Source organism: Mobula hypostoma, chromosome 11, assembly GCF_963921235.1.
Source record: "Mobula hypostoma chromosome 11, sMobHyp1.1, whole genome shotgun sequence".
In the NCBI taxonomy this organism is placed as follows: domain Eukaryota; kingdom Metazoa; phylum Chordata; class Chondrichthyes; order Myliobatiformes; family Myliobatidae; genus Mobula; species Mobula hypostoma.
Genome location: NC_086107.1, coordinates 100605580 through 100630967, shown reverse-complemented (window position 1 = coordinate 100630967; position 25388 = coordinate 100605580). Strand labels below are relative to the sequence as shown.

The 25388-nt window shown below is 43.0% G+C and overlaps 1 protein-coding gene and 2 non-coding genes across 6 annotated transcripts in view; all 3 read right to left on the bottom strand.

The window, feature by feature from the left end:
- Positions 1 to 2145: 2145 nt before the first annotated feature.
- On the bottom strand, positions 2146 to 2218 carry trnar-ccu (transfer RNA arginine (anticodon CCU)). The gene has a single exon. It is a non-coding gene; the product is annotated as a tRNA-Arg (tRNA).
- A 763-nt stretch (positions 2219 to 2981) lies between these two features.
- trnar-ccu (transfer RNA arginine (anticodon CCU)) lies at positions 2982 to 3054 on the bottom strand. Its single transcript has one exon. It is a non-coding gene; the product is annotated as a tRNA-Arg (tRNA).
- Positions 3055 to 8050: 4996 nt separating this feature from the next.
- Positions 8051 to 25388, bottom strand: part of LOC134354014 (guanylyl cyclase C-like) — a 95659-nt gene continuing 78321 nt past the window's right edge. For all 4 annotated transcript variants that reach the window (XM_063062663.1, XM_063062665.1, XM_063062662.1 and 1 more), the window contains 5 exons: positions 21637 to 21811; positions 19287 to 19385; positions 18308 to 18402; positions 16701 to 16777; positions 8051 to 11181 (listed from right to left, as the gene is read on the bottom strand). In XM_063062663.1, coding sequence (XP_062918733.1) covers positions 11031 to 11181; positions 16701 to 16777; positions 18308 to 18402; positions 19287 to 19385; positions 21637 to 21811 — 597 coding nt within the window. In that variant the 3' untranslated portion in view covers positions 8051 to 11030. The remainder of the gene's footprint in view (positions 11182 to 16700; positions 16778 to 18307; positions 18403 to 19286; positions 19386 to 21636; positions 21812 to 25388) is intronic.

The window sequence follows — 25388 nt, the reverse complement described above, 5'->3', positions numbered from 1 at the left end:
TTATAATGACCCGTATGCCATGCAGGTTAGTCAATAGTTATATTGAAATATACTAATTTATGAAGCTTTCAAGAGGAAAAAAAATCATAAATTGAATCATAAATCATAAATTTAATAAAGTTATACACAGTTATACTCTAGACCTGACGAAGGGTCTCGGCCCGAAACGTCGACTGTATCTCTTCCTATGGATGCTGCCTGGCCTGCTGCGTTCACCAGCATTTTTTGTGTGTGATACTATACACATTTATATACAAGTTATACACAATTTTTACAAAGTACACCAATAGAACAATGCCTGGTGATCAATGTGTTACTAATCTGTAGTGATTAGGGTTTTGCCGGTTGATTGAAGAACCGATTGATTGAAGAGATGTACCTGTTCTTGAAACCTGGTACTACGGGAGTTCAAGCTTCTGTACCTTCTGCCATTGATTTTCCCTAAATGTTATATCTTTTCTGAACATTAAACATAATAAGGCAGAGTTTGTGCGTCACAAAATCAGACTGGAACATGGATGCGGGTTTTAAGGAGAGAACAGGAACCTGTGCTCAGTGCCCTGCTCTGCTGGGGGAGAAGCTGACAGCGATGCAGGTGGATGCTTTCCTGGTGTCATGGATTCTTGATTATCTGACTGGCAGACCACACTACGTGTGCTTGCAACACTGTGTGTCCGGCAGAGTGATCAGCAGCACTGGGGCTCCACGGGGGACTGTCTTGTCTCCCTTTCTCTTCACCATTTACACCTCGGACTTCAACTACTGCACAGAGCCTTGTCATCTTCAGAAGTTTTCGGATGACTCTGCCAAGCTGGATGCATCAGCAAGGGAGATGAGGCTGAGTACAGGGCTACGGTAGGAAACTTTGTCACATGGTGTGAGCAGAATTATCTGCGGCTTAATGTGAAAAAGACTAAGGAGCTGGTGGTAGACCTGAGGAGAGCTAAGGTACCGGCGACCCCTGTTTCCACCCAGGGGGTCAGTGTGGACATGGTGGAGGATTACAAATACCTGGGGATACAAATTGACAATAAACTGGACTGGTCAAAGAACACTGAGGCTGTCTACAAGACGGGTCAGAGCTGTCTCTATTTCCTGAGGAGACTGAGGTCCTTTAACATCTGTCGGACGATGCTGAGGATGTTCTACGAGTCTGTGGTGGCCAGTGCGATCATGTTTGCTGTTGTGTGCTGGGGCAGCAGGCTGAGGGTAGCAGACACCAACAGAATCAACAAACTCATTCGTAAGGCCCGTGATGTTGTGAGGATGGAACTGGATGGTGGTGTCTGAAAAGAGGCTGTTGTCCAAGTTGCATGCCATCTTGGTCAATGTCTCCCATCCACTACATAATGTACTGGTTGGGCACAGGAGTACATTCAGCCAGAGACTCATTCCACTGAGATGCAACACAGAACGTCATAGGAAGTCATTCCTGCCTATGGCCATCAAACTTTACAACTCCTCCCTTAGAGGGTCAGACACCCTGCGCCAATAGGCTGGTCCTGGACTTATTTCCTAGCATAATTTACATACTTACATATTACTATTTAACTATTTGTGGTTTTATTACTATTTGATTATTTATGGTGCAACTGTAACGAAAACCAATTTCCCCCGGGATCAATAAAGTCTTGCTATGACTATGACATCAGAAAGAATAAAGATATTCATGTTACTATGATCAATAATATTAATGTTCGACATAATTTTTCAATACCTCAGCAAAATAATGGCAAATCACATTTCCAAATCACGTCCGTTCGGAAAATAAAACTGATACATAAAAATTCTTATAGGAAGCGTTTTGAATTTTTAAATTTAATGTAAATGTAAACACAAAAGATTGTTGTAATTACACTATGTTTACTACAGGAGGCAGACAGGCTCCGAAATGTTGTAGTGAGCTGGCTGAGTTCCTCCAGCGTTTTGTGTGTGCAGCTTGGATTTCCAGCATTTGAAGATTTTCTCTTGTTTGTGAAACACTGTACTGGTTCAGCAGGCACAATTCAATCTTAAGGAATAAATTCGTGAACGTACTACTTTAAAATATCTTTTAAAAGTGAATAACACAATTTAAAACGAGCCCCTTAACACGGTTTCGAAATAACTATTCGCAGAGATCAATCAAAAATGAGATCTCGCCACCACCCCAGATGGGACTCGAACCCACAATCCCTGGCTTAGGAGGCCAGTGCCTTATCCATTAGGCCACTGGGGCTTCGGAGTACAGCATTCAAAGTACTGTATCTATGTCTTATTTTATAAATGGTCATTTGGAATATTAAATTTAATTAGAAGTGAAAGAATTGCTGTGTTTGCTTGTTTTTTTAAATTGCTCTATATTTAAAATATATGGGTAATAAATTAATTAAGCTTTGCAGTGGTGCTGATCAGTTCACCATAATACAGTTTAAGGAGTCAATTTGAAGGATCTCAACTGTATGTCACAGATGCTGCCTGAGCAGCTGAGTTACTCCAGTATTTTGTATGTTGCTCCAGATTCCGGTATCTGCAGTCTCTCGTGTCTCTATTAAGGAAAAACATGCTAAATTATTAGTGATAATTCGTGCGCTGCCTTGTCGACGAAAGGTTTCTGAACTTGTCGTAGCACTATACATCACGAAATGAGGCCATTCGGTCCGCCGCGCCCGGTTCAGCTCTTCGAAAGAACAACAATGAAGGATGATGTTTCTTTGTGAGCAAGTTTTCAAACAGCCATATTTACGACGTTTCCCTTGAAAGTTTACTGCGTTGTCTTTTTAAGGCAGCGCAAATGAAACTAAGAGAACTCTTCATATGTCAATCTGCTACCAAGGTCTTCTTTGCCAACCATCCTAAACCTGTGTCTTTTGCTACTAAAGCAGAAACACTTTTCAGAATATAGACCATCTTAATTGGTCATCAGCAGCACTTGCCAATGTGCTTTAGACTCACATAAAGAGAACTTTAGACAAAGAAACCCTGCATTTTTAAAAATTCATCACCCCAGATGGGACTCGAACCCACAATCCCTGGCTTAGGAGGCCAGTGCCTTATCCATTAGGCCACTGGGGCCGAACATGTCACAATTTACACCATTAAGCGTATTTTTGCTCCCCACCCATTTTCTTTTTAACCTGCAGAAGAATATTTCGAGTTACGAAACACCAATGTCACAGAAATCCGACTTTATGTCAATTCTTCCATAGTGGAAAAATTAGCTACAGTAATGCAAAGATCTTAAGAAGTTGTGAATCCGGGGTAGCAGATAATTAATTCAAAAGCCAAGCAACACACACAAAATGCTGGAGAAACTCAGCAGGCCAGGCAGGTTCTATGGAAAAGAGTTAAACAGTAGTTGTTTCAGGCCCAAGACCCTTCGTCGAGTGTTTACGCTTTTCCATAGATGCTGCCTGACTTGTTGAGTTCCTTCAGCATTTGGTGTGTGTTGCTTGGATTTCCAGCACTTGCTGATTTTGTCGTGATTCAAAAGCTTGGGGATCTTCTAGTAAGCAGTGGGAATGTTAGCAATAAGTTTTTCTAACCACCTTAGGAAGTTACGCAGAAATTGGGAGGATAGAAATAAAATTAACATGTGTTAGCATTGTAGACGACTTCTGCAGAGGATGAAGTAAAATTAATGCTAAAGGACAAAGAGACAATTAAGACAAAGACCAAATAATTATAGCGAAAGGTTTGATTGTGGCCTGACTGGTACATTTTTCCTCACGAAGGGATTTAGGGTAGTGTCTTCAGTAAGTTACTGGTGCAAATGTGTGAAGTGATAGACCCTCCGTCTATGAACAAGGAACAAGTACATAACAATGAAAGAAGATGACTAAAGCCCAAAAGACAAAAATAGAGTCCTGATGTGCAGAAGGATCTCTTGCAACCTGAAATATAAACTGGTCATTTCCCTCCACAGAAACTGCCAGTGAGTTTTTCCAGTGTGTTGCTCCAGATTCCGGCATCTGCAGTCTCTGGACCCAGGTTTTGGTAGCTCCCTCTGCAACTAGATCCTCAATTTCCTCACTGGTAGACCCTGGTTAGCACAGATTAGTGACATCCCCTCCACTCTCACCATCAGCACAGGTAATCACCTGTGCTTAGCCCCCTGCTCTGCTCACTTTATACATATGATTGTGCAGCTGAATACAGAACCAGTCATCATTAGGGGATCAGGGGTGGAGAGGGTCAGTAACTTTAAATTCCTTGGCGTTTTCATTTTGCAGGATTTGTCCTGGGACCAGCATATAAGTGCCATTACAAAGATGACACGGCAATGCCTCTACTTTCTTAGAAGTTTGCACAGATTCACCATGTCATCTAATAACTTTTGACCAACTGCTGCTGATGCACTTTGGAGAGCATCCTGGCTGGTCGCATCATGGCCTGGTATGGAGACACCAATGCCTGAGAATGAAAAAGCCGACAAAAAGTGGTGGATTCAGCCCAGTCCGTCAGCGAAAGAGCCCTCCTGTACCGTTGAGCGCGCCTATAGGGGGCGCGGCCACGGGAAGACAGCATCCATCATCCAGGACCTCCGCCATTCAGACCATGCCCTCCTTTCACCGCTGAAGTCGGAATGAGGTACAGGAACCTTAGGTCCCACAACACCAGGACCAGGAGCAGATATTAGCTTTCAACCATCAGGCTCCTGACCCAGCAGGGATAACCTCACTCACCTCAATACCGAACTGATTCCTCCCTCAAGGAACCTGTATCTGCACCCCTGGGTCTCTGTTCTGCAGAACTCACTGGAATTTAGAAGAATGAGGGGGAGCCTCATTGAAACCTATCGAATGCTGAGAGGCCGAGATAGAGTGGATGTGGCCAGAATGTTTCTTATGTGGGGGAGTCTAAAACCAGAGGACACAGCCTCAGAATAGAGGGACTTCCATTCAGAGTAGAGATGAGGAGGAATTTCTTTAGCCATAAATCTGTGGAATTCATTGCCGTAGGCAGCCAGGTCATTGGGTGTATTTAAGGCAAAAGTTGATAGGTTCCTGATTAGTCCATGCGTGAAAGTTTTCTGGGTGAAGGCAGGAGACGGGGGCTGAGATGGAATGATGAAATGGCAGAGCATACTTGATCAGCTAAATGGCCTGACCCTGCTCCTATATCTTGTGATCTAATACCTCCCAGGTCCCTACCATTTGCTGTGTAAATTCTGCCCCAGTTTGTCTTATCAAAATGCAGTACCGCACATTTATCTTAAACTCCATCTGCCATTCCTTGGCCCGGTGGCTCAGTTGATCAAGATCCCATTGTAATCTCAGATAAACTTCTTCACTGCTTACTATACCACCAATTTTAGTGTCAACCACAAACTTACTAATCATGCCACCTAGTGCATTCTCACCTTAACCCAACATCTCATTTTTACATTCAGATATAATGACTCCAATTGTTTTTTTTCTTTCTGCTGAAACTATAGTCAAAATACTGAAGAAGGATCTGGTGCTTTCCTGGCATCTATGACAAATAAACTCTTCCCGCACTTCCAGATGGGTACCGGTACTGATTTTAACCAACTTTTTTTTTCTCCAAAAATACTTTATTCAGAAATATTACAAAATAAAGTTATTTACATAAAAAATTCGTTGACTCTGAGTCCTTATTCAATAAATAAAGTTATTTACAATAAAATTATGCACTGACTCTCAGTCCATATACAAATGAAAGATGATTACAATAAATCGTTTGTTTACTCTCAACCCTTAGTCAAGAATTAAGATTATTTACAATAAAATTATTAACAATAAAAACAGGCGTTGGCTCTAATTCCTTTTCCAAGGTTGTATTTCCAGCCACTCCTGGGGCACCATGTTGATTATCTATCCACACCGCTGATGAGGGTTATTCTCCTCCCCAGCCGACCCCTCCCACTCCCACGTGTGATGAATCTTAAACTGTGGTCCTTCCCCGCCGGGCCTTCGCGGTGGCCACACCAAGCTTGAGTACGTACTCCTGCAGGCGAGAGTGAGCCAGTCGGCAGCATTCAGTCACCGACATCTCCATGTGTAAAATTCTTTTCCTCTAGTTTTATTTCGATGACTTCCTTCACCGGGTGGAATTCTAACAAAGACAAAGGTCTCACTCTAAGTAAGAACTGGAATTCGATTCAAAACAAGGTGGGACAGCGGAAAGCTGATTGGATGAGGACTAACCAATCAGGAGGAATGGAATACAGGGGTATAAATACCACTGGACTAGACATTCCCAGGTATCATCCCTGATGAAGATGGCAGCGCTTATCATCAAAACGTGGGTTAAAATCCATACCTGTATCCTGAGAAGAGTTTATTATTCAAAATACTGTTTCCAGAATCCTAACTTGCACTATCCATCCACCCATCACCATGTATTACTCAATTACTTTGGTTCCCTGTTAAGTATCAACTTAATTTTAAACTATTGTTTTAATTCCTTTGATTTTAAGTATTATGCCTCTCTGTCCTTATCTTTCCCCCAGCCCAGCAACCCACTGAGATCTCTAAACTTCTCTAATTTGATCCTTCTAGTTATCTCTAATCTGATTGCTCTACCATTGGTGGTCAAGTTTTCAATGACCCAGGCTCCAAGCTCACTAAAACCCCTCCGGCTCTCTAACTTCTTTTTTTCAGGTTATACCCTAAGACCCATCTTCAACTAATATCAACAGTGAGTAGCTATTCTTAGCAAGGTTTAATCAATGCAGTTTGTGGACTGGACTCTAGTTCATGTTCTATGTATTTCTGGTTTCTAGTTACTCCTTTTTTTATTGCTATTTTGTGTGATTTTGATTGGAGTGGACTAGTTCTGCAGCCTAGTCAACAAACGACACGGCACTCAACTAAACTGAACATTCCTTGACTGTTTCAGTGACTCTGTGCTTTAATGTTTTATATTGTGTTTTTCACTCATTTTTTGCCATTTGTGTGATTTGTTCTTTTTTGTTTGTGTTGTGTGGCTGATTTAAATGCCTGGTCAGGTGGATTGAAGAGGAAGGGTGTTAGGACCACAGGCCAAGGTTGGGCCAGTTCTGCTCGCTGGTCTGCAACATTTGCTCCACTTTATGCTGCGCTGCGGCAGAGGCTGTGTCCCCAGGTTTCATGGTTTACTCTCCTACACGCTGTACCGAGGCTGCGTCTGCTCCAGGCTTCGTGTCTGCAGGTTCCATGAAGTTTACTCTGCTACACGCTGTACTAAGGCTGTGGCCTGCTCCAGGATTCATTTTTGTTCTAAATGTTAAAACTTACTTTTATTGTTTGCATGATTTGTTTTTTCTCCCCCCTGAACATTGGGTGCTTGGCAGTCTTCTTTTCTTTATGGGTTCTTTTGGGTTCCTTTGCTTTGTGACCGACGAATCTTTGATAATAAATGTACCTTGAACTTTGACATTTGAACGAGTTCCATGGTTTTCTTTGTTTTGAGGCTGTCTGTGGGAAGACAAATCTCAGGGTTGGATACCGCATGCATGCTTTGTTTTTAAATGCAGTTTGAAGTTTGAACTTATGAGGGTGGTCTTACAGAAATGTAGAAAATCAAGAAGGACATAGTTGGGGTGAATATACAGACTTTTTCCCAGGGTTGGGGAATTAAGAAATAGGGGGCACACATTGAAGGTAAGAGGGGAGAGATTTAATAGGAATCTGAGAGGCAACTTTTCATCCCAAAATTGTCTAGTATATGGAATGAGCTGCAAGAGGAGGTGGTTGAGGCAGGTAGATTAACGACATTTAAAAGGTACTCGGACAGCTACAAGGTTTCAAGCAGGGGTTCCCAACCTGGGGACCACAGACTGAATGGTATTGGTCTATGACATAAAAAAATGTTTGGGAGGGATATGGGCCAAGTGCAGGCAGAAACTAGCTTAGATGGGAATCTTGGTCAGTATGGAGCAGTTGAGCCAAACAGCCTGTTTCTGTGCTGTATAACCATGACTCTAACCAACATTTTGCTCACCTACTCCATATCTCCTTGTGTTTTTTATTATATATCCTGCCTGCGAAACATCTTGGATATTGTATTTTACTCTGTTAAAGAAACAATAATTTAAGTCCTTGGCACCGTTTACAAGTAACTCCTTTAAAATAATTGCATTTATTGACTTTCATAAGAATTAAGCATACACTGATGACATTCATTGACAATGATTACAACTACCTTTCCCATAATACTTTGGGTTCATCACAACACTTCCATGGGTTTTGAGTCTGTGGATGTTCAAGGGTGAACCAGCCTTTTCAAACTCTTGGCAATCTCTTTTCAACCCGCTCCTCTACATCTTCTTCCCAATCTTATTCATGTGTAGAACTGCCTCTTTCAGTTAAGCTGGTTCTTTATCAGTCACAAGTAAATTCCCCAAAAATTGGCACAGCTTCACCTTGTTTGAATTGTCAGTTGAAACATTCAGGTAGGAGGGCTACAGAGAAGTTAATGATCTCAGGATCTCAAAGGAGAATGGCTCACATTCTGACAACCCAAGGCCTTTCCACCATCTACAAGGCACGTCAGGGATGTGATGGAATAGTTTCCACTTGTCTGGATGAATGCACCACCACCAGCTCTCAAGTACCTAAACACTATCCATGGACAAAGCAGTCTACTTGATTGGCACCCCACTCACCCCCCTAAACATTCATTCTTTCCACCATCATTTCACAGTGGCTGCAGTGTGAGCTGACTAAAATTTGCAATGCAGTTACTCAATTGGGTCTTTCCAGTGGCACTGCTCAAAGCTGTGACTTCCACCACCAAGATAGACAAGCCCAGCAGGTGTAGAGGAACACCATCACCATTTTGTTATCCTCCAAGTCACACACCATCCTGATTTGGAAATTTATCACCATTCCTTCATTGTTGAGGAGTCTAAATCCTGGAACTTCCTACCCAACCTCCCTGTAGGATTTCATCTGTTCAAGGTGAGTTACCACCATTTCTTCAAGAATAAATAAAAATGGGCAGTACGTGCTGATCTTGTTTGTGGTGCCCATATGTCTAAGAAATGAATATTAAAAAAGTATGGTGTTATAAAGGAAAAATCACCTCTGCTGTTTCTCTTGTCAGCTGAAATCACCGTCTGCCTATTCTACACTCCAATTCTTAACTACCACTGCATCAGTAATATAAATATTTATATTATTTAATATCAAGAAATGAAATTAAGTGCCTTTCCATATGAATTTGCTCACAAAAAAAACACACAGCTTTGCTAGGCCAGTCAGTGAGTCAGAATGGAGGGGGGGGGGAGAGGTAGATTTACTCCAGGGGCAAATTTCCCTCCATCAGCCATCTCCCCCTTCTCTCCGTACATCTTCATTGAACTGTCTTCGTGAAATGAGAGTCACAGGACTACATCAAACAGGTGACACTGGGAGAAAAGCTACCACAGGTAGATGATAATGTAGAGGTAAGGTTTCAATTGGATCAGCTGTGATCTTGTTAAATGTCACAACTCAAGGGGAGAAGCAGTTTCTCTGTGTTCCTAATTCAAATGAAGCACAGATCCAACACAGCAAACCAACCAAGTCCAAAGCACAAATAATTTGGAGTAATGGAGCAGTTGGACTGGTGGTGCATATTCTGGACAAAAGATGCAGTGGTGGAAACAGAATATTGCACTGAGAGATACTTCAGGAGACTTCTTCTGAGAATGGGGCACGTACCCAGGAGGGTTTAAAGAGATTTACTTTCGGACAACTATTTTGATATACCTGAATTGAAGGCAATTTATGAGACAATGTAGAACGAGCCTTAAGTTCCTTGAGTCTCTATTACACTCAGAGGTGGTGTAAGGGGTAAAGTAGAGAATGCCTCTGCTGTAGCTGAATAGAAGGTTGATGTAACAGCATCAAGTCCTGTGTTGCCTCGAAGTACCTGACCTGAAGACCATGGATGAGACAGTGTAGAGAAAGCTTTAAATGTTGCATCTGCTGTGGAAGTAGTTGATGGTGCAGTATAAGACCATAAGACATAGGAGCAGAATTAGGCCACCTGGCCCATCGAGTCTGCTCGGGCCATTTCACCACGGCTGATCCATTTTTCTTCTCGGCCCCAATCCCCTGCCTGCTCCCCGAATCCTTCCATGCCCTGATCAATCAAGAATCTGAAGTTAATAAGTACAACATATTGCTTCTAACTAAAGCTGTTCCTATTTATTTTTAGTTATTTATACCAGCACCAATAGCAACCTGCCTAGTTACCACTTGCCTGATCACGGGACAATTTACAATGACCAATTAACCTACCGACCAGTACATCTTTGGATTATGAGAGGAAACCAGAGCACCCGGAGGAAACCCAGTCATAGGGAGAAGGTACAAACTCCCTACAGGCGGTGGCAAGAATTGAATCTGGGTCATCCATACTGTAAAGCGATGTGCTAACCACTACGCTGCCTGTGCTGCAAAGAAGAATTGCAAAAAACTAAAATGGTTGTATTTATGTGAAGGCTTTTCCACATTCAGGATGTTCAAATATGTTTTGTGGACAACAAAATAACTTCGACGTGCAGTCACTATTTTATGGGCAAACTGAGATGACCTATTACGCTGACAAACATTCCATTAATATGTTGGTTATTCAGTTGCTGACATAGGCTAGGGTGAGATTATTGGCCAGGATAATGGGAGAGCCCCTTCACAGCATGGGGTCCTTCTGTCTGAATAATCAGATCTGGGCTTTAACTTCTGAAAGTCTTTCTCAGCATTGTGTACAAGGTCAGTCTGGGACTTTTGCTTCAGACATTGGCTCAGTGTTGAAAGAATTTCAGCTGACACTTGAGAAATTCACACCATGCCTGCAGTGAGCAACACCTCACCTACAGCCCCTTAATAAAGCTGAGCACAAAGCGAGGTCACTCTGTAGGCCACCCCTGCTACACCACACCCAAAGGAACCTGACACTGAAACTAGAAAAGATGTTCTGTGCCCCAGCATTTTCTCGGAAAGGCACACATACTCAGCAGCAATAGTTTCACATATCATATACTTTTAAAATCAAGAGTAAACGTTTGAAGAATGGTGCATGCAAGCAGTTCCAGGAAACAGTTATCCTGTTCCTCACAGCTACAAGTAGGTGCTGAGTAACTCTGCAGAGCCAAGCTGCAGGTATTCAAGTTCCTCTTTAGTTACTGTCTTGCACTCGGACGCTCTCCGCTTCTCCAGAGACTTGATAATCATCTCAGCAAAGTCAGCCTGAAGTCGCTGCAAGTTTTCCCTGTGGAATGCAAAGCAAATAAGTGATTCCCCAATCGTCTGATTGCCGCAAGGCTACCTACATTGCAACAGACTCAGTAAATCATAAACACAAGGAAGTCCGTGGATGCTGGAAATTCAGAGCAACACACAGAAATTACTGGAGGAACTCAGCAGGTCAGGCAGCATCTAAGGAAATTAAATATCAGTCGACCCTTTTTTCAGGACTCGAAAGGAAGAAAGACGCCAGAATAAAAAGATAGGGGGAGGTGGCTAGCAAGAAGGTGATAAGTGAAGCCAGGTGGGTGGGGAAGGTCAAGAGCTGGAGAAGAAGGAATCTCATAGGGGAGGAGTTGTGGACTATAGGAGAAAGGGAAGGAGGAAGGGATTCAGGGGAGGTAATAGGCAGGGGAGAAGAAGTAAGAGACCAGAGTGGGGAATAGAAGAGAGGAGGGGGAGGACACCATCTCTGGAACAAGCAAGGACAACACATTACATGTTTCCTTATTCATGAAAATCACTCATGAGGCTAGCATTTCTCTCACCATCTCATTTGTCCTTGAGAAGGCGGTAGTGAGTCATTGCAGCCAGTGTTAAAGTGTTTCATAGTGGTTAGGAGACACCGCATTGCTAGTCCACACAGGCCTCCCGAGATCCAGCTCAATCTGTCACCATGTCCTGCTATTCCTTCCACCCTTCTACTACTTACCTGGCCATCTTCTTTTTCTTCGAGACTTATCTTCATCCCAGCTAGTCAGATTTTCAGGGGAGGTGGCAGCCCTTTGACCTGTACCCCAATCGAAGTTAGCAGACAATTTGATCATACAGAACCTCATGGCCAAATGCCTCCCTACCTGATGACTTGCAGCAGACTAACTGTCTAATTTAACTTCCTTAGGAAAACACTCAGAGCTTATGAAATGTAGCACTGTGATTTTGGTTAGCAGTACAGCATGAATACTGAAACTAGGATCTACCCGATCTGTGAGGCTCAGTATCACAAAAGGCAATGTATTTATTCATTGGGAAGGTGACTGTTTCCTTTAGGCAGGCATTCCCAACCTGGGATCCACAGACCCCTCTGTAAGGCTCCATGGCATAAAAATGTTGGGAACTGTTGCCTTACTGGATCACATAAATCCAAGGAGAAGGAAATTGGTCCAGTAGACTTGCCTTAATATTAGTATAAAGGCTCCTTCTTCACTGGGTCAAAAACAAACTGATCAAAGTTCTCCCTCACAAACAACTCTTCCTTGTCCTATACCTTAACATGATTCCAGTTAATGATGGGTTACTGAAACTCCTCATTATCAGCACGCTACATTTTTGGCACATCGATCATTTTGCAGCAGGCCTGCTCTTCAACTTCTCATCACTCCATGATAGCCTACATAGTGTGACAGAGTCTTTATTGCTTCTTAACCCCAACTAAATAGCCTCTGTCCTTACCCCTACAAAGATATCCCCTCCCTCCAAGATTGCGATCTCTCGTCATCTGCGTCAGTGGGCATACTTTTTCTGTATCATCTCCAAGCAGCCTGAAATATTAAGTGACCATCTTGTGTCTACAGTTCAGACACTTACAATGCACATTCTAAGTCTATATCTTTCTTACAGTCTCTCTTATTTTGCTCTCATCAATACCAAAGATTTTCAAAGACTGAAGATTAACTTTATTTGTCACACGTACATCGAAACACAGAGTAAAATGTGCCCTTTGCATTGAGGATGTGCTGCCTGCAGCCTACAGGTGTCGCCATGCTTCCAGCACCAACATACTGTAGTACACTCACAGTTTATTCATCTGAACTCCTACGTCTTTGTAATGTGGGAGGAAACTGGAGCACCCAAAGGAACCCCATGCAGTCACAGGAAGAAATGATAAACTCCTCACAGAGAGTGGTGGGAATTGAATAAATTCCAATCCTACAGCTGGTGTTCCACTTCAGTGCTGCCTTACTTCCTACTGTGTTCCTTCCACTCACTTGTGTATGAAATTCCACTCCTCTGCTGCTGCACGTGCTTTCTACAATTCCTCCCCGGCCACACAAGTAAACCTCCCTACAAAGATGTTGATCCCAGAGCTGTTGAAATCCAAACAAGTCTACCAGCACCAGAGGTGATTCCAATCCAACAAGAATCCAAAACCCTCCCATGTCGTTCACCAAGCATTAGTCTGCTCTTTCTTCACAATTTTACTCGGTGGTTCTGCTACTGGAGTGGGTTTCCTGCCACCTCCTGAACATCTGACAATAGGAGCTCAGCTCCTGCCCTCCCACTCTCACTGTGAGCAATGTGTGCAATGTCCTGTACCCACTCGCTGCTTTGCTTTATCCTGATACCAAGGAGGCAATATATCATAAAGGAATTACACCGACTATTTCAGAAATACCTGTTTATCCTGCCAATGAAATTTCCTATCATTACTGCATTTCCACACATAGCTGTTCCCTCTCCACTGCCTTGGAGTGCTCTGCCCAGCAAAATTTTAACTGATCTGTGGTCTGTAACTTTACAAACTTTGGTTAACCCAAGAAATTGTCAACTTCTGACTTAATTAATATTGTTTTAGTATAACGCTCCTGGATATGTGGATGTGTTTTATAATTTAGTGTCTAAAGTGACTTGCCTCGTCATTTTAAAATATATTCTGGTTTAAACCTCCTAAACAACAGAAAAAGTTTCTTGGTGTCTGGTCTATCAATCTTACCTCACATTCTGAAGTTTAACAAAAAAATACTCTTCAGCCTTTTAACTACCACAGTATAAATCTTAGTCCATATAATATAATTTTTGGTGTCCAGGTAGTATTCTTGTAAATATATGCATGACTGTGTCTAAACTCAATATTTCTTTTCAAAGCCTAGTGCTCAGCTTTGTTCACTGTAGATCAGATGGTATCAAACGCTGGCTACCTAGAATCAGATTTAATATCACTGGGATATGTGGTGAAATTTGTTAAACTTTCCAGCAGCAGTACAATGAAATACATGATAAATAAATATAGAGAAAAAATCTGAGTTATATTAAGTATATATATATATATATATTAAATAGTTAAGTTAAAACAAGTAGTGCAAGATAACAGACATAAAAAGATACTGAGGTGGTGTTCATGGGTTCAGTGTCCATTTAGAAATTGGAGGGCAGAGGGGAAGAAGCTGTTCCTGAATCTCTCAGTGTGTGCCTTCAGGCTTCTGTATCTTCTTCCTGATGGTAACAGTGTGAAGCGGGCATGTCCTGGGTGGTGGGGATCCTTAATGATGGATGCTGCTTTCTTAAGGCGCTGCTTCTTGAAAATGTCTTGGATACTATGGAGGCTAGTACCCATGACAGAGCTGACTAATCTAGAGTTATACATAACCTCTTTCATTTTATAGTCTGGCTCTCTAGCTACAGTTCATCCTTTTAGATAAGCACCTCTCTTGAACAACAAATTAAAATGGTGAGACCAGGAAAAGTGTCTATTCAGGAAATGACTATTCTTTAAGATAGAAGCTATGATAGGTGTCAAAATGGGTCAGCTAAGTTGGCTTGTCATCTTGATTGTAATGGTCACCTCTTATTGTTGGGAACCAGGCTGTTCTCTTAGTGTGGCACAAGAATATTTGGAAACAATGGGAACTTGGTGACATAGATTCCTCAGATCTAGAATGCACTGACAGATCGTTCCAGATTCCAACAACCTCCTGGGTAAAAAGTTCTTCCTTTGACCCCTTATATACCTCTTATTCTTACCCAGTACCCTTGCTCACTGGTTCAAGACAACTCTGCTATGGGAAGAAGTCTTTTTTTCACTTTCTACACCTTCCATAATTTTATATACATAAGTGATATGTGATGTCAAGCTCTACTGGAGACAGGGTACAGCGCTGGGTTCATGCTTCCGTCTCCTCCGCTCCAAAAACAACAAACCCAATCTATCCAGTAATTGATTTTTTTTTTAAAAATGTGCAAATTGCAGAAATCTAAAATAAAAACAGAAAATGCTCAGAATACTCAGCAGGGCAAACAATACCTGTGGAAAGAGAAGCAACTAATATTTCAGCTCCAGGACCCTATCCAGACTCTTCTCATAAATGAAATGGCCCATCCCAGGCAACATCCTGGTCAAGGTCCTCTGTACCTTCTCCAGTGTTTCAATCCTCCAGTGGTACTTGGCACTGGAGTAAGAGGCAGCCAATACAAATCCAGGAAACTTAAGAACAAAACACAGTCTCCTGCTACTCTTTAAAGTGGAGATGTATGACCCTTCAGCAATGCAGTGTTTAAATCACAGGACTCTCTACCTGACAATCTGGTGAAGTAGCAACACCAGAAGAGATTATAATGGTTCAAGAAGGTGGATCACCATCTTCACAAGGGTAATTGGAGATTAGTAATAATTGCCAGCTTAGGCTACAATGGCAAGATCTGATAAATGAAGAGGAACACAGAAGCAGGAAGCATGAACTCCAGACCTTGAGCCAGGGACTAATATCCAACACCTCGTCCAATTTGTCATGACTTTGATATCTTGTCATTATCATACTGTCCAAAATGAACTTGTTTCACCATTTCCCCTGCCCCATACCCCCCATCTGTCACTACAGTTAAGAATTGCTAAGATTTATATCCCTCTGAGTAAAGAAAGTTCTAAATCCTAAACAGACGATTCCCTACCCTGAGACTATGTCTCCTCATTCCTGAATCTCAGACTAAAGGGAACAGCACGTACCCTGCCAATCGCTCTCGGAATATTCCATGTCTCAATGAGATCACTTTCTGTTCTTCTAAACTTAAGTATACGTGGGTCAGTCTTCACTGCATTGGACAACCCCTCATCTCTGCCGGATTCTAGGCCACAGGGATTCCTTGAAAATCTTATCTAGAATAAATAACGTAGCGTTGGATTTGCACTGCATCGTGCATAGTTTAGGACTAGGGAAGTTATAATGAAAACTGTTATATTGATGTAAAAATACAGCAATTTACTATGCCACTTGGTCAGTTCTCCTTAAGAATTCTGTCCCGTGATGTGGTTGACTTCCATGATGCAGCTTAATGCAACTGAACTGACTAAACCTGAGTGAGTTACTGATGATTAACAAACTTTCACCACAAGAACGCCAGGAGCTTAAAGAAGCACCCCACCATTTTCTCCAGGTATGTAATGATAGTGAGAAACACAGCAGTATCACAAATTCACATACTGCCCTTTATTTGTTTATGATTAATTAGCTCCACGTTCAGGTGGAGTAGCTGAGGCAGTGATGCCTGGCTTCGTGGTTGAGGACTCACTTTCCTGAACTTCAGTTCTGAATGTTATGTGCTTAAGTTTTATTGTTTGCACAATTAGTTTTTTTCCTGCACTCTGGGTGTTTGACAGTCCTTCTTAATGGGTTCTATCTTTGTTTCGTGGCTGCCAGCAAGGAGACAAATCTCAAGGTTGCATACTTTGATAATAAATCCACTTTGAACTTTGACAAGCCATTGTTGGCCTTTAGACCACAACAAACCAATGCTGTCAGCACTACTGTCCATGCAGCCTATCCTACTTACGCTGAAGGGGCTGCTGGCAGCTTCAGATTGCGGTCTGTTTCTCCCATGAGCCAATAGGTAACCTCAGTTCCCCGTCCCTGAAACAGACAAAAAGTCAATTATTCCATATGTAGGCCACACAGTATAGAGGTCTACCTTGCTCTGGAAGAGAATCCCCAGTCCTTTTGATCAATATTCCCAATCAACACCACTTTCATCCAGTCTTCCGCGTTTCCCATTTGTCTCTGATTCAGCAGGCCGAGGCTTCGAGTCTCACACGAGGGACTTGAGTAACTAACTAAAGCGGTCTGAGTTGCTGACCCTGAGTGGGCATTTTAAATGTCTGGAAAAGTGATATTCAGGGGGCCATTGCGATAATCTGCAAGAGAGGCGACAACAAAGGCCTTGTGGTGATAGGCCAGGGGAATGACACCTCAAGGGTCCTCCTCAGCCAACCTTTCCCAGTGATAGAAGACTTGCCCCTGGAACCACAATGGGGATCTAGCAATGGGTACAATCTTATTTGTTTATTTATTGAGATACAGTGCAGAATAAGCCCTTCCACCCCTTTGAGCCACACTACCCAGCAATCCCTCGACTTAATTCTAGTCTAGTCACAGGACAATTTAAAATGACCAATTAATCTACCAACTGGTACGCCTTTAGTCTGGGTGGGAGGAAACAGGAGCACCCGGAGGAAATCCACGCAGTCATGAGGAGAATGTACAAACTCCTTACAGACAGCGGCAGGAATTGAACCTGGGTCACCGGTACTGTAAAGCGTTGTGCTAAACATTACGCTACCGTGCCGCCCCATTCATCACAGGACTCCAAGAAAGATGCAGGAAGCAGCACCAACCACTCTTACTGGCCTTCTTTCAACCTCAGTAAAGCCTTTTGCTCAACTATTTGAGAGGAGTTAAGAGCATTATCATCATTATGTGCCGTGTCATACTATGTGGGCAATCGTGGTCTATGATCATGATTGTGCTTGGCAAATTTTTTGATAGAAGTAGTTTGCCATTGCCTTCTTCTGGGCAGTGTCTTCACAAGATGGGTGTGATCCCAGTCATTATCAATACTCTTCAGAGATTGTCTGCCTGGCGTCAGTGGTCACATAACCAGGACTTGTGATATGCACCAGCTGCTCATACGACCATTCAGCACTATCATCCATGGCTTCACGTGACCCTGATCAGGGGCTAAGCAGGTGCTACACCTTGCCCAAGGGTGACCTGCAGGCTAGCAGAGGGAAGGAGCACCTTATACCTCCTTTAGTAGAGACCTTTCTCCACCCTGCCACCCAGAACTCCCCTCAAATTCAAATACACACAGAAATTCACCCCCATCAATGACAAAAGACAGATAACTTGTAAGCCATACTCCGAAGCAATGTGTTTGCAACAGATCCACTCTCAATTAAGTCTGATGTCAAACATGACTGTGGCATTGTACCAACACTTTTAACCTTTCTTACTGCTATGCTGAGCCTCACCTCCAACAAATCTCACAAGAATACTGATCATTTTTAGAACCAAAAAGAAACTATTCAACCAACTGCAACATTGCTCCAGAATCAAGATCACTGAACCTCAGTAGTTGAGTTAGAGCACATACTAAATGATTACCTTCAGATATGTCTCTCCTCGCATCTCATATTCAAATTTACAAGATGTCCTCTTCAGTATATTGATCGTTGACTGGTTAACATGAATTCTCAATGCTGCAAAGAGAATACTTGTTTCTTAATATCATTCAATAAAGGGCTTTATTTTTTTAAATACAACATGGAAGGAATTTTCCCAGACTCGTTAGCACAATGTCCTTAAAAAGGATCTCGGTCCAAACATCAACTGTTTATTCATTTCCATAGTTGCTTCCTAACCTGCTGAGTTCTTCCTCAATATTGCGTGTGTTGCTAAGGAAGTTAGATGGTAGACACTGTCCCAATGAAAATAAATTCAGACTAAGGAAAGAATATATCATCTACTGAACCTTTCACATGACAATAATTGACAGCACAGTGCTAGGCCAGAGAGAACTTTGTAAAGTTGATTCATGGTAACTCACTTGGAGAAAAAATAATTAATGTTGCACTACTTTGAAATGATTTGATGGAACAACGTAGTAGGAGTTCTACTCTGCATCAGGCTAGGCTGTGTCTGTCCTCGGAGAGTTCAATGGGCCAGTGTATAGGGTACTTGCCCTGGAAGTGTTTGATGGGTAAGCATAAGGTACTGTGTACCTAATCTCCACAATAATCACTCTGGAAACATTTGATGAAATGACTTTTAGCAAGCATTACTCTGTATAGAACTCTAGACGAATGTTAAAACATACAGAGGGTCAGACAGACATAGGCAGATGAAATTGAGACCTAGATATGGAGAAGATAAAGAGAAACAGGGACAAACAGAGACAGTCATAAAGAGAGAGATCAAAAGAAACAGAGAGACATCTGAAGAAGATAGTTGCAGAAAGACAGAGACAAAGAGGCAGGAGAGATACAGAGAGACAGAAAGGTATCAAGAGGGAAACTGACAGTGTGTAGACGAGTTGAGAGAGGTTTTGAGCTAGAGAAAGGAGGATTTAAAATACATATCTTACGTAATCCTGTGGACTCCATACGCGAGGCTGTGTTGACCACATCCCCAAACAGGCAGTAACGGGGCATCTTGGTTCCTACCACACCCGCAGCACAAGGACCTGCATCAGTGGGAGAAATGGCAACAATACTACAACCTGAGCCCACTCAGCTTGTGCCAGTTATTTGGAAGAGCTATTTGATAAATCCCACAATTTCGCTCTTTCCTCAGTACCTTGTAAAATGTTTCAAGGGTTTATCCTTTAAGAAGTTGTGTCTAAATCTGTTTCTGCCAATCTTCCAGTCCGTTTATTCTAGGTAGAAACAGGGGATCAAAAATAGGCAATGGAGCTCAATCACTATAACACCTTAGCTGATCCAATTCCAGGTCTCAATTCCTTGAATCCCCTATATTTCAAGTTCTACCTTAGCTGTGAATGTACTTAAGAACTTGCTACACTTCACTACTCATGATCATTTGTCAATTATATTAAATCTGAGTCCTCCACAGCTGATTGTCCTGTCAGTGCAAATAATCACAAAACTTTTCATGATTTTAAATCCCTCTATACAGACGACCTGTATGTTATGGCATGATGGTGGGGGGGGGGGGAGCCTCGTTCCTAGAAAACAGTCCATACAATAATTTTCCGTAATGTGAAGCTGCATCATCCACACATGCATCCGGAAATGTGAACTGAATAAATACATTTTGTGTTTATTTGCAATGGATTCCGGTTCATCAAGACACATCGGGGGCTAGTACATTTTGGCCCAATTAAGTGGCTGTCCCAATTAACCAAAGTTTCATGGAAATAGTTAAAAAGGTATAAAAAAGACAAACTGAGTAACAAACTATGTACTTAAATGAAATACAGGACAAATTAGAACACTACCAATAGTACTATAGTACTGTAAACTGTGTATGAGTTCTGAATAGTTATCAATGGAGGAATTCATCCAGTGTATGCAATGAACAAAATCCGTACAGACACCGAGTTCAGATAATGAACTGCCTTCATAGAATGCTATTGATGACTATATTCTCCATTTCTTCATTTTCATTGTTACGTTCAAGATGATTGTCAATACCTTCAAATTTTTCATAGTTCCTAACTTAGTGAAGCAGTGAAATTGTTTCATTCTCACTTCCAGCCGTTTATGAAGCCTCCAAGCCTGAATGCTTGAAACCAGAGTGAGCAAAACAGTTCTGAATTGTCTTTCTGCTTAATTCTCACCAACCATCAGTGACAAAAATCACAGCTTTTTGAACATAAACACTTGCAGCTGGCGCTAATTATAAACTATTTGCTCTAAGCTCGGTGTAGTGTTTAATATCCACTCAAGTATGTGCGGCTGATGCTAGTTACACCTGTTCGGCAACAGTCTCCTGTCCCAATTAAGCAGCGTAGTGTCCAAAATAAACAAAAAAATTCTGGCAAATTTCTTGATTTTTTTTATGCTTTAAGAGCAGTCTCAAATAAGCAGCTGCCCCAGTTTACCAATAGCCCAATTAGCCAGAATCCACTTTACCACCTCTTTTTTTCCCCCACATCTGTTCCATGAGAGAGAATTTTATTCTGTATCTGAATGAAAGGGTTATCATACGAGAAACATCTGATGGCTCTGGGTCTGTACTTGCTGGAATTCAGAAGGATGAAGAGGGATCTCATTGAAATCTTCCGAATGTTGAACAGCCTAGACAGAGTAGATGTGGAAAGGATGTTTCCCATGCTGGAAGAGCCTAGGACAAGAGGGCACAGCCTCAGGATAGAGGGGTGTCCATTCAAAACAGAGAGGAGGAAACATTTCTTTAGCCAGAGGGTGGTGAATTTGTGAAACTTGTTGCCACGTGCAGCTGTGGAGGCCAGGTCATTGTGTGTATTTAAGGCAGAGATTGATAGGTTTTTGTTTGAACATGGCATCAAAGGCTGGGAAATGGGGTTGAGGAGGAGAAAAAAAAAGGATCAGCCATGATTGAATGGTGGAGAAGACTCAATGGGTCAAATGGCCCAATTCTGCTCCTATGTCTTATGGTCTTACCTCAATTTTTTGGGTAAAGATTTGTAAATTCTGTAAAGATGAATGTTCATAGCCCACATGCCTGCAACACAGGGATGGCCAATATATTCTTGTGTTAACCCTCTCTGCTCCCACTATATCACTGAATTTCTGCACTTGTAGTATCATTCTTGTATTTCCTGTCTGCATCCTTCAAAACCATGATTTCTTTTGTGTTCAAATCTAAATATCCAGGGGTGAAAGGAGATGATATGGCGTACATCTCATTGCATTGAATCCCAAGATTTTTAACCACGCCATAGGAACTTTTTTTTTTTTGGAAACTTTGAGGGTTCACTCAATCCTAGTTACCTGAGTGAATACCAATCCGAATCCATATAGGCAGGCTTGGAAGGTGGGCCAGCTCAAATGACCCCATGAAGTTCAAAATGTCCAGCGCCATGCGAGAGATGTCGACCGCGTGTCTATTTCCATTCCGCTCTGGTAAACCTGATGCCACCATGTAGGCGTCTCCAATGGTCTCCACCTAAGGAAAGTGTAGAAACTTTGATAAGTGAAGAAATTTTGGCATTTTCAAAGTGCCTTTCAGCACCTCAAGAACCTTGAAGTGATCAATGAGCCAGTAAATATTTCATTGCACAATTTGGTAATATGGACTAAGATTTTGCAGAGTCCAAGGGTAAAATGGAGATGAGAACAGTGTTCAATGTTCCAGCTGCCATCTAGGGGCCAGTAGCGTAGTGGTTGGCTCAACACTTTACAGTAACAGCGACCTGGGTTCAATTCCCACCGCTGCCTGTAAGGAATTTGTACGTTCTCCCCGTGACCGCGTGGGTTTCCTCCTGGTGCTCCAGTTTCCTCCCACAGTCCAAAGACGTACCGGTTGGTGGGTTAATTGGTCATTGTAAATTGTCCTGTGATTAGGCTAGGATTAAGTAGGGGGATTGCTAGGTGGTGTGGCTTGAAGGGTTGGAAGGGCCCTCATGCTGTATCTCAAAAAATAAATAAAATGGTGCACAACTATCTCTTACAAATTCTTTTCAGAGTTGTGCACAGGTTATCGTTCAGGTGTTGAAATAGTGCAATTGAGTAGTACTGCATTGCCCTTAAGGCATTTATTTGACTTTGTTGGGTCTACGTTTTAAATGATTTGTTTGTAACTATTTTCTAGTTAAAGTTAAAGGTTGATAATTATGTTACAGTATAACAAAGGTAAATCCATTGTCTATGGTGTATCGCGGCACGCGATGACGTCACCTCCGGTTTCGCTGCGTCTTGGTTCGGAGAAGGTGTGAAGGCGGGTGCCATGCGTGCGGCATGATGGTGAAGAGCTCCGTTTCTATCCACAAAGAAACATTATAGAAGCAATGCCGTAAGTTCACAAGAATGTATCTGAAGTAAAAATATTGACGCGGTTTCTGTTAAGGAAGCGGCGGTTGGGGCAGCGCGCGTGCCGGCTTTTCAAATTCAAACGCGGGGTCCGCTCGAGCCCGGCAGCGGTTTGACGCGACCCTCCTCACCTGCTACTCGGGGCGGCTGGAGACACTCGCTAAAAGTAGAGAGCCCGTGTGGTCTCCAGAATGAAACAGATACTGTATATGTTTGTATTTTTTTTTTATCAACAGTTTTCACCATACGATGTTAATGTGGAAGAGTGAACAGTAAATAGTTAACCTTACTACGACTCTGTCTTCATTGGCTCCGGTTTAACTTGGTGTTTAGTCAGAGTTTCAACACACTGCACGAGAACACTACAGTGAAAAGGCGAAATCATTAGACGTTTTGACAAGTGGTACGATGGCTTTGCGATCAAGCACCAAGTCGCTTGCACTCAGTGTCAAGAGCAGTAGACGTCGACAAGTGTGGCTGCCCTCGCAAGAGCTAAAGCAGAAGCTGCCAAGGTGCGAGCGTCATACGCTAACCAAGAAGCAAAACTGAAAATGGAAGAAGCTGCCAGAGAAGCGGAAAACCAGTTGGAAAAGGCAACACACATAAAAATTGCTGGTGAACGCAGCAGGCCAGGCAGCATCTCTAGGAAGAGGTACAGTCGACATTTCCGGCCAAGATCCTTCGTCAGGACTAACTGAAGGAAGAGTTAGTAAGAGATTTGAAAGTGGGAGGGGGAGGGGGAGATCCAAAATGATAGGAGAAGACAGGAGGGGGAGGGATGGAGCCAAGAGCTGGACAGGTGATTGGCAAAGGGGATATGAGAGGATCATGGGACAGGAGGCCCAGGGAGAAGGAAAAGGGAGGGGGGGGGAAGCCAGAGGATGGGCAAGGGGTATAGTCAGAGGGACAGAGGGAGAAAAAGGAGAGAGAGAAAAAAAATGTGTATATAAATAAATAACAGATGGGGTACGAGGGGGAGGTGGGGCATTAGCGGAAGTTAGAGAAGTCAATGTTCATGCCATTAGGTTGGAGGCTACCCAGACGGAATATAAGGTGTTGTTCTTCCAACCTAAGTGTGGCTTCATCTTTACAGTAGAGGAGGCCGTGGATAGACATATCAGAATGTGAATGGGATGTGGAATTAAAAAGTGTGGCCACTGGGAGATCCTGCTTTCTCTGGCGGACAGAGCGTAGGTGTTCAGCGAAACGATCTCCCAGTCTGCGTCGGGTCTCACAAATATATAGAAGGCCACATCGGAAGCACCGGATGCAGTATATCACCCCAGCCGACTCACAGGTGAAGTGTCGCCTCACCTGGAAGGACTGTCTGGGGCCCTGAATGGTGGTAAGGGAGGAAGTGTAAGGGCATGTGTAACACTTGTTCCACTTACAAGGATAAGTGCCAGGAGGGAGATCGGTGGGGAGGAATGGGGGGGACCAATGGACAAGGAAGTCGCGTAGGGAGCGATCCCTGCGGAAAGCAAAGGGGGGGGGAGGGAAAGATGTCCTTAGTGGTGGGATCCCGTTGGAGGTGGCAAGGATAGATACAGAGTTAGAAGTGCTGACGCTACAGCGAGAAGTTGATGTGGCCGCGGTGGAAGCACAAGTGTTGGAAAACGCTGAAGAAATGCACATTCTAGACGAAACAGGAAAATCTATGTCAGAAAGGGCCAAATTGGAACACACCAGCAAATATGTCCAATCTCAAATTGACCTGCAAATTCATTCTCCCTCTCCATACTTGCCTGTTGGCGTCCCATCTCATGTGAAATCACAGGGAAGCTTCGTTGTATCGCGTCCACCTGGGGAAGACAACTCACAACTGCAACCTCGCCACAAACTCAATATGAAAGGGCTGACTACGAATACTTCCTGACACCAAACTTAACAGATCCGGCGAGATCAGAGACAAAGGCAGAAGTCAGAACATCAGATCCCATCATGAACGTACACGCTCAGTCATATGTCCCCCAACATATTCCCCCAGCTAGCACGCCACCTGCAGCAGAACCCTTGGCACAGTATTTAGCGTGACAAGACCTCGTCAATACAGGACTGTACCAGTTTGACGATAAGGCTGAAAATTACCGTGCGTGGTACTCCTCATTCACCAGTGCCACCGGCGGAGTCCGGCTCACAGCAACCCAGGAGTTGGACCTTATGACTAAATGGCTGGGAAAGGAATCAAGTGAACAGGTGAAACGCATACGCTCAGTGCATGTCAACAACCCCAAGCTGGCCTTACACAAAGCATGGGAGAGACTTTGGGACTGCTATGCGGCCCCTGAAATTATTGAGAGGGTGCTATTTCAAGGGCTGGACAATTTTCCTAGGGTGTCAGCCAAGGACCACACTAAATTACGAGAACTCGGAGATTTACCCATGGAGATTCAAGGTGCTAAAGACGACGGCTATTTAACTGGCCTGTCGTATCTGGATACCTCACGCGGAGTTGGACCAATTGTGGACAAACTTCCATTTGGGATGCAGGAAAGATGGGTGTCTATTGGTTCAGAGTACAAGGAAGAGAACAGTGGTCGATTCCCTTCCTTTGAGTATTTTAGTAGGTTTCTGTGCAAGGAGGCGAAGAGGCGAAACGACCCTAGCTTCATAAATCAAGGCAGCACTACAACTCACACCAACCCAGTCAAACCCATTTCGAACAATTTTGTCATCAGTAAATCCATCTCAGTGCATAAAACCGAAGTCTCCGC